The sequence below is a fragment of the Clinocottus analis genome, unplaced genomic scaffold, assembly GCF_023055335.1.
Source record: "Clinocottus analis isolate CAN_PGR_092001 unplaced genomic scaffold, fCliAna1.0.p SCAF_17, whole genome shotgun sequence".
NCBI lineage: Eukaryota > Metazoa > Chordata > Actinopteri > Perciformes > Cottidae > Clinocottus > Clinocottus analis.
The window spans coordinates 14,140,747-14,150,541 of NW_027175898.1; the positions used below are offsets into that span (position 1 = coordinate 14,140,747).

General features: G+C 46.1%; 1 protein-coding gene across 3 annotated transcripts in view; it reads right to left on the reverse strand.

The window, feature by feature from the left end:
- pacs2 (phosphofurin acidic cluster sorting protein 2) overlaps positions 1-9,795 on the reverse strand; it is a 51,332-nt gene extending 41,537 nt beyond the window's left edge. For all 3 annotated transcript variants that reach the window (XM_068579992.1, XM_068579991.1, XM_068579993.1), the window contains exon 1: positions 9,504-9,795. In XM_068579992.1, the coding sequence (XP_068436093.1) occupies positions 9,504-9,622 (119 nt within the window). In that variant the 5' untranslated portion in view covers positions 9,623-9,795. The remainder of the gene's footprint in view (positions 1-9,503) is intronic.

The following is a 9,795-nucleotide window of genomic DNA, read 5'->3' on the forward strand; positions in this document are numbered from 1 at the left end:
ACAGTGAAGCTGCATTTTACAGACGGATGAGACACAAAACATCCCTCCGGTCTGGATTAGACGGCTGGGGATTCAACCAGCGGCGTAAACTGAACGAGAGCTAACCCACGTGGCGGCGGGTTAGCTCGACCCCTGCGCCGCGGCTCGCTCGGCATCCGGGAGGCCGCGGCGGTGGCGTTTACAGGCCCGTAGAGCGGCGGCGGCGGCCATGTCTCCATAATGAACGCTCATTTCGACATCCAGGAGGCCCAGATGAAAAGGTTTCCGCTGTCGCTGTAAACCTCAGAAGTCCGAAGGGGGAGGAGTCTAAAAGAAAGCGTGGAAGAAGAGGTCACGTGACTCAGCCACCCAGGAGCGAGTCGCCAGACGTGGCCCGGCAGCGCTCCTAATTACTACAATATGTGAAAAACCTTCTAAGCTCTCCTCCTCCGGCCCGCAAAACTTGTCTTAAAAAAGGAACCTGACCTACATTTCTGCTCCGTGCTCTGAATTCAGAAACAGTTATTTAAGAGTCAGCGAAGTGGAAGAAGTGAAACAGCAAGTCTCTCTTTTCCTCCTGCAGCCGCCAGCCGGCGGAGCTTTTCCTGCAACAAACCAACGCTGTGAGAATGAATACAAGATGCATTCACATGGAGGTAGATCTGTGTCTTTTTCACGCCAGCAAGTGTCTTGTTTGGAATGAAATTGTCTCCAAATCTTTGCTCTTAATTCAAAAAATTGTGTCTAAAAAAAAAAGAAAAAAAGAAAAACGCTCTCAAAACTAAAATTTGCTGAAAAAACACTCTAAAAATTAATAAATAAACGCTCCCCAAAAAAAATTGCTCGAAAAATAAAAAACGCTTTCAAAACTAAAATTTGCTCTGAAAAAAAATTGCTCTCAAAAAACCTGCGCTCTCAATCCAAAAAGTTACAAGTTGAATTTGTATTTTTATTTTGTTTATATATTTTTTTCTAGGAGCAATTTTTTTTTGAGAGCAACTTTTTTTTAGAGCATTTTTTTTTGAAGAGCAAAGTTTTTTTTGAGAGCGTATTTTTGGATTTGAGAGCAAAGATTTGGAGATAATTCACTGACAAACAAGAAAATTTGGAGATAATTTACTTACTTACTTGCTCGGGTAAAAAAAGACACAAATCTGCCTTCATTCATTCACCGGTGACGACAGAATGAAGGCGCGAGGGAGATGAATCCTTATGACCAGACGGAGGAGATATCAGACATGATAACACACGGCAGCGAAACACTGCACTTCATTAATAATCAACGACCGCCGTGAGGTGAAGCGGATGTTTTTGTTGTTACTTCCCCGCTGCCAAAGTGCAACGCAACACAAACAATGTTGCTGTGGAAACCAGTGGCTGATGTTTTGCAAAGATTTCCCTGGAAGTCAATGTTTGCACACACAGATCAACACGGCGGCGGCGGCAACGTGGCGTCCAGCAACCGTCGCTCTGCTCCTCTACAGCGCGGGAATTCATATTTCGCACGAGGCCGGAAATAATAAACGTGAGCGTGAAGGAAGGAACGAAGACGTCAAGGAAATGAACAAATACATTGTCAAGGTCGCGACCCCCACTCGAGGCTGATGAAGTAGAAGTTGCATCACTCGTGAGGCAGAACATGAGACAATCATGGAGGAAGATGGAGGCATTAACTGTGTGTGACAGAGTTCAATGAAAGACAGACGAGCAGGAATTTAGATCTGTAACGGAGGAAAAAGAAATATCACACTGCAAAAAGACTCAGTAAGAAGTAAGAGTCCTGCACTCACATTGAGGAGTATTAGGAAAAAGTAGACTTAAAGTACTAATACAGGCAACAGATAATCCCCTTTCACTATATTATCAGATTATTAGGACTAGAACAGCACTTTTAATGTTGTAGCTTGTTCAGGTGGAGCCCATTTTAATTAAAATACTTTATATATGTCACTATTTGGTAGTTAAATTCTATATTCACCCATTTTATGAACTAATTATACGTTTTCTGTGTCTGGAAAAGTTGTGCAGTAAAAAAAAAAAAGTATTTCTCTGTGAAATGTAGAGTAGAAGTTTAAATGGAGGTAAAAAAAAAAAAAAAAGGCACATTGTTACTTTACTCAACTTTCTTTGCACCTGTGAATGATGGAAAAAAGCCCAAATGGAGTGTAAAGTGAGGCGAACAGCTATGAAGTATTCTCCTTACGCGAGTCACTGAGCGACAAAGACGTCGCAGAACATTTTATTTCAGGGACGGATGAGTCAAAGAGGACGAGGCAGCCGGCACACACCGCTCCAGAAATGTCACATTTCCTTTTCACAACACTAAGCTTCCAACTGCCTCCCAACATAATCTCATCTGCATCTGGCACAGAAGTTTTGACAAATCTCTCTGTCTGTTGTTTCAACCTCATCCAGCTGCATCACATGGAAGCGCTGGAACAACTGGACAACGTGCAGCAGCCGCAGGAAGCCGGCGAAATCACGCGGCCATTTCTATAATTTGAGCTTCATTTGAAAAGAAGGTCGCACAAAGACGCTCGTCGGAAAAGGACTCTGTCCATTAGTGCGGTGGGCTTTGTCTATTTAATTACACCTTTTTGACATTTATGTCGGCGGATATATTATTGATGAAAGTAATGAGCAGAACAGCTGTTTGAAAATGAATGAAAGCGGGAGGTTGAAGTTCATTCTTGACCTTTCGAACATTCATTGGAGCTTGTTTTGTTCTTTTGAGCCGTGACGAACAGAACAAACACATTTACCAAACGAGAAAAGTGCACTAAGTAGAGTCTCCTCTCCAGAACGGAGAAGTTAATCTCCCTCCATCATCACTCCTCTTCCTTAAAGTCAAGATGGCGGCAAAGAAACACCAAATCAGGGAGTAAATCATCTCGTAACGTGCCTGCCTTCAGTGAAGCGTATCATATCAGGCAGTAATCTGCAGAAGCTCCGGTCCAAAATGAAGAAAAGCTTTCAATACATGTCGAGACGAAGGCCAACATGTGGCCTGCAACCGACACGGTGAGGCTTGTTTTTGACCAAACGCAGCAAAAAAATGGAAAGTTGTGTCCAGAGTGACATCGCCAATGTGCCTGTTGACCAAAAAGACCCAAATTATTAAATTACAATAACTTAAAACCAATAATTGTAACAAATTCCTCACATTTAAGAAGCTGGAACAAGTAAATATGACATTTTTGCTTGATAGATTAGTGAAAATAATATTTAGTTTGACTACTAATACGCAGTGGGACTAGCTGGAAACACAACGTCGACATATTGTCGTGTTTTACACGGAGAAAAGTCGTCCACCAACTCCTGAGTGAAACATCTGGCTCGTAAGAAAATAAAACCGCGGCAAACGACGCTGACGAGAGCGAATCAAAGCAGTAAAAAAAGTCCCAAAAAGCAAACAATGAGCTGAAAGACGCTAAAATCATGAAAATTAAATGTGTATTTGCTAATAAAAACATCGGCGCTGAAGATCCATGTGGAATATTTCACAGTAATACAGTTTTAGCTCCTGAACCCGGGGGCAGAAAACGCCTCAAAACACTGAAGCAGGTCGTTATTTTCACGATCTTCATTCAGATTTGCTCCTTTCTACGTTGCCGTGCCGTTGCCTGGTTGCGGCAATACGCAACTGAAGACATCCGGGACATCACAGCTCTGGGTTGAACGTGGATATTTACAGTAATCTGGTGTTTTTCTCTATATTATATCAGCTTTTTGATATCCGCCAGACAGCCGCCAGCTGAAAAAGAAATAGCAAGATGTAAACCAGCTGAAGTGAATGTTAACGACCACTGTTGGGTTTGTTGGGTTTGTTCAGTTTGTTCAGTTTGTTCAGTTTGTTGGGTTTGTTGGGTTTGTTGGGTTTGTTCAGTTTGTTCAGTTTGTTGGGTTTGTTCAGTTTGTTGGGTTTGTTGGGTTTGTTGGGTTTGTTCAGTTTGTTCAGTTTGTTGGGTTTGTTCAGTTTGGGTTTTGTCAACAAACAGACGCTCATACAGCAGCTTTTTTTTTTCATATTCCTAAACGTATACTGTGGACATGCAGTGGATTAAAAACCAGAGAGCTGAACAGATATCATCAAAGCTGCTTCTTTAAAAATCAAATATCGTCTGTTGGGAAATAACAGCAAGATACAAAAAGCAGGCGGGCGTGAGAAGTCAGCTGGAGGCCGAATTGATCGGCACAGAGAGTCAAAAGCATCTCGTGTGTGTGTGTGTGTGTGTGTGTGTGTGTGTGTGTGTGTGTGTGTGTGTGTGTGTGTGTAAGGAGGGACTGCCCTCTCTCGTCCTGCCCCGTCCGTCCTCCAGGAAGCGCTGCGTCAGCAAGATGGAGGATATCTGGGTATCTTACATAAGACCCGTTGACTTAACATTCAAAGAACGCGGCAGAGTTTCACTCGACAAAGACGGAAAAAAAACAGTTCTCGGCGGTGAGACTTTGTCAAACTGGCCGATGCGAATAGATTTAAAAAGACGAATATCTCAACAACTGCCATGACATTCGCTTCAGACATTCATGGTCCCCGGAGGAGGAATCCTCGTGACTTCGGTCATCCTCTTACATGATATTTGGCACCGACGTACTTCAATATCTGATGGCTCGATTGCAGCAAAGTCTTTCACCGACATGCAGGAGTGGATTCATGGTCCACAGAGGATGAATCCCAGCTTCGCGGTGATCCCTTGACCTTTCCTCTGCTTCCTCCAGCAGCTCAGACTTCTCACTCATCCTGTGACATGTCTTCACATGTACGGCCATAACGTGTCGGTACAAACACTCGCTCTCCCCCGCCGGGTGAATGCTACGCGACTTGACGACGCCCTGACGTTCCCCCGAGCGACAAAGTCAGACCTTTGTGGCTATTGTGCAAAAAACATCCCGTGCAAGTACGAGATGGAGTCGCACACACATTCACGTTGCCGCCAAGAAGCTTTGTAATACCTTTGGTGACGTCTTAACTTCTCCTCTTGGACGGTAAACATAGACTGAAGTGGAGGTCGTCACCGGGACGGCGCTAACTGGTTTGTCGACTGCGGTCTTGAAGCCTCGAGTTCGCCCATCTTGGTTCTGCAACGGGAAGTGACACGAGAGGCCGGCGCTGAGCGCAACCAAACAATGGAGGAAGACGTTTTACACCCTGCCAGAGGGTTAAAGTTGTAAGACGGAAACACGGGGCATCCTCGGACCTATATTTAGACTCCTCTATACCATGCACTTCACTCTAAATGGGACAATAAGATACGAAATGAGCATCATGCTGGATTAAAGACTTGAAAACGAAGAGGCCGAGTCATTTTCTCACAGACGTCGACGCTTCTCTTTGAGAATAAAGCCTCACAGAGCTCTCCGTCTTGCCTAAACTGCCAAACATTATCGCTGCAGAGCCGCAGTCACCGAGTGCAGAACAACCAGAACAACAAGGAGGACATCAAACAATGAGAGGCTTGAGCTGCCTCCCGTTCATCCTACTCTAAATTCCCGCAGTGTGAGCGTCCCAGGCAGCCGGAGGGGACAAAAGAGCGAGTGTCTCTCCGCCGCTCAAAGCGACATCTCAGCACTCTCGCCTCCGACAGGCCCAAATATGACATCCTACTGGGTCCAGCTGCCACTCGAGGGCCTCCTCCCCACGGTTCAATCCCTGCCTCTGTCTCAGAAAGACCCCCCCCACACACACACTTGTCTCTCGCAGCACTTCAGCCTCACACCTGTGGGCCGACGTGCAGAAATGTGGCCGACGCCCACTTCAAAAACATACCCCCCCCCCCAAAAAAAGATGAAACGCGGCGTCTTGCCCCTTGGCCCTTCAGCTCAGAGAGGATTAGGTGTTCGCATCGCTGTCGAGGTTGAGGAGGCGCTGAAGCGGCTCTTTGAAGACACGACCGTCTTTGAGAAAATAAGCGCGCAATCATCCGAAAACGCTTTCAGGAGCTTTCGAGCGGTGAAGAGTCGTTTCTCGGCGCTCGTCCCCGACGCCGTCCTCGCGACGACGCGGCGGATCGCGAGAGCGCATTTCACTTTCGCGCCGAGGATGTCGGACTCTCGCCGAGGCGGCCTCTGAGGAGGATGGTAATGAGGACAACCCTCCACGTCGCCACCCGTGCACTTCACATCCTGACTTGGCATCATTCAGAGCAGCCACAGCCTCGTAAAACTCTCGGATGAAAAAAAATGCGCCGACAACGTTTGCATTTCCTGAATCAGACTAGATTTCCAGACCGCAGGTAATTATCATTCGACCGCCCCTGCAAGATATGAGATTTAAGCCCCTCCCTCACCCGCGATAGGTGATCATTAAGCATCTCAGTGCCACGTGTCCCGACGTGACTCTGGGAAATGTGAGATCAGTGCCGAGGCAGCACTTCTATAAGCCTCCCAGCCTAATAGCCTTTGGGCTTCAGAGACCTCCGATGTGTACTATATGGAGTATGAAGAATACATTTACACAATCAGAGGAGGAACAAAGTGTAGCAGCAGCTTGGTCCCTTGTGACGTACAGCAGTTTGCTTGAATGTGAGAAAAAGAAATACCAGAAACTACACTTGAATATATATCGCCTCATGGCTTCACATCTCATATCAGAGTCTTGCTCGGCTTTGAATGCGGCCTTAAAACACTCCCATCTTGTGTTTAATCATAAACACTAAACTGCTGCTGCTCCCCGACCCGACAACTCGCACAGTAAGCTTGTTTTTTGCCGGGAGAAAACCGACATGCAGCGCTCTCATGTCTGTCAAGCTCAATATGACGAGATAGCGTTAGCTTAGCATGAAGAAAAATGTGGAATGATTCTTTAAAAACGCACCAGCGCAGCACTTGCTGGCGCGAGGTGCTCCGACTTAATGAAACGTTACTCAAAGACACATTTTCCTGTCTGGTTACACACTGAGGAATCAGTGTATCGCTCACAACATCACAACAGGCTTTTGATGAGTTTGCATTTGGCCGCGCAGGACCGAGAAACAGATTTTTAGAGTAAATTAAATGTTCATGAATATCTCCTAATGTTTTGCCATAAGCCGCAAAGACATTCTCCCATGCGCCTCCTCCCTCCAAGCTGTTTTTAAAAGACAACATGGTAAGAAAAAAAAAGGCCCTCTGGAGTATTTCCTGTTAACAAAGAAATGCATTATATCCGGCGTCACCAAAACACATTGTGTGTGTGTGTGTGTGTGTGTGTCCCTGAGGTCTGACAAACATGTATTACATCTGCATATTGCAGTCTTTGTACTTTATACTGAGAGCTTTTGCACATCATCTTTGATCAAACACTGCACTTTTTTCTCCTATTACACATTCATGAGTCTCGTCTTCTGCCGTTTTTTCTTCTCTTCTCCGACTAGATGTGACGTTGTACATCGAAATATCAAGAAAAACTGCTTGAAAGGGAAAACTTCAACTGAATTCTGATCCGTCAATTAACATTCAGGCAGCGAAAAATATAAAAATAAAGAAATCCTGTATGTTTTAGGTCCACGTTTGCTAGCTGGCTCGACTTCTTCTGCAAAAAAAACCAATGGCGCTCATGTAAGAAAGAGCTCTGCAGCGCTACTGGAGGTCAGGAACTCCACTGGGAACCTTTAAAAGAAGCAAAACAGCAGGAATAAAAAGAAAAGACTGACAGAAGTCAGAGTGTTTCTCCTCAGGAGAGGCTGATGGCGCTGAACGAGACGGTTGATTTGACATCTGGCTAACAAGCGGAGTTCCTCCAGTCCGATCGGACGGACGGCGGTCGATAGAGATCTGGATCGACCGTGTGGGGAACTGACACGTGGAAATAAAGTGGGACTTGAACCCACGGCTCATCCAGTCACACGCCGGGTCACCTGCCAGCGTTTTAGTCACAGAAACCTCTTCATCTGTACTCGCCCGCTCGGCTGGATAACATCAAAGTTATGCTATTCCTGGAAATGAATTCATTTCAGCTAAAAGCCGTGTCGTGTAATGCCCGCTGACGGTAATAACTTAAGAGGATACAGAGAGGCGAAGGAGAGACAGTCATCACTTTCAAATAAATAAATAAAAACACACATAAACTCTCCACCACGCTCATTAATTACAGCTATTTCTTTGCTCCGCTCTCTGCAGGCCGACAGCTGCTGACCGAAGTGTGACAGCAGGTTTTAGTGGAAGGGAGTTTAAACCACAAACTCCCTCAAATGTGTTTCTGCCGTTGCGTCACAGTGGAAATGAGCTTTTAGTTTGTCCTGAAGATGAAATTATACCCATGATGCCACAAAGCTTTGATCACGGTTTTTAAGAAGGTTACGGACATCATCTGTAAGGTTCAAATCAGCTTCCATCAATGAAACATCTGCACACAGACTCCAAACCACAAGTGCATTTAAATGGATGAAGTGTTGGGTTCTTTACATCAGGTCAAACTTCAGAGTTGTGTTTTCACTTCTCCATGAGGAGTCCGAGTTCAGACGGTTTCCTGTCTTGGTTTTTCTTCCCTTTAAATGGTTTTATTGAGAGTATTTCACAAATCACTTCGTCTTTCCACAGTGGAACTTCTCAAACTAAGTAAATAAACAAAAGAAAAGAGGAAGAAAGAAAGACAGAAACATATGATGGGAACAGACAAACCGCAGTGAGCTTATCTACAATTTAGCATTTAAAATGAAGATTTGCTGCTTTATAAATATATATATATATATATATATATATATATATATATATATATATATATATATATATATATATATATATATATATATTTGGCTTTTGGACAAGTAGTTTTAAAGACTTGATGTCTGGGAGAATATGAAGAAGACTTACTCTAAAGATGATTCCATAATGAAGATAGTAAGTTTAGTATAAATCATAACGCCTGTTAACAAAAAGCTCCACCATGACGTCATGAAGGCCACGTGACACGGTCTCGAAACGCCACCGATACGAGTGCGGCTAAAAGTTTGGGCTTGTTTCGTGAGGATGACGCCACATTCACCTCATGACACGCGATCAGACCCGAGCAGCAGGTCGTGCACGTGGCCTCCGAGTCTCTGCGAGTCTCAGGAGACACGTAACACGTCAGGAGACAGACACGACCCTGAGGTGCAGCCTGCTGGGACAATGATCCCGGCATGAAGCCGGTTATCCATCTGAACAGCTGAGCGGATGATGACGAGCGCACACGCACACGCACACACACACACACACACACACACACACACACACACACACACGCATGCGTCTGCAGAGTCATGTAACGCTGCGCTGCCGGACTATCTGAGTTGTCCGTGTCCCGCGCCGACACACTATTTAAAAACCGCATTTCTATTTCAATGTAAATGAAAGCAATGCAGATGTCTGAATGAGCGCGCTGCAGGGGGGAGGGAGGGAGGAGAGGGGGTGGGGAGAGGGGGGGGAGGCCTCCCTGCGGCGCGATGAGCTCACACCGCGAACTGCTGCTGCTGCTGCTGCTGCTGCGTAACGTGAGCGGTCCGATGAGGTGACAGCCTCTCATGGCGCATTGGAGCCGCTGTAAAGTTTAACCGGACAGCGCTTACCTCGGGATGCAGTTCGGGGAGGATCCGTCTATCTCCCATGTGGCGAAGAGGTTCATGGGCACCGGTCTGTTGAGACCTCCGGTCCCGGGGAAACTCAACCGGCCACTTCTCTCCGCCATGGTGCGGGCCGGCGGGCTGCGGGCTGCGGCTGGGACCGTCCGACACCGAGCTGGGGTGGAGGAGGGTGGTGGAGGGATCTGTCAACAGCAGACCGCTGCAGGTCTTCCGTGCACGCGCGCGTCTCTGTACCTGTATGTGTGTGTGTGTCACGTCAGTGCGAAGTGAACGGCGG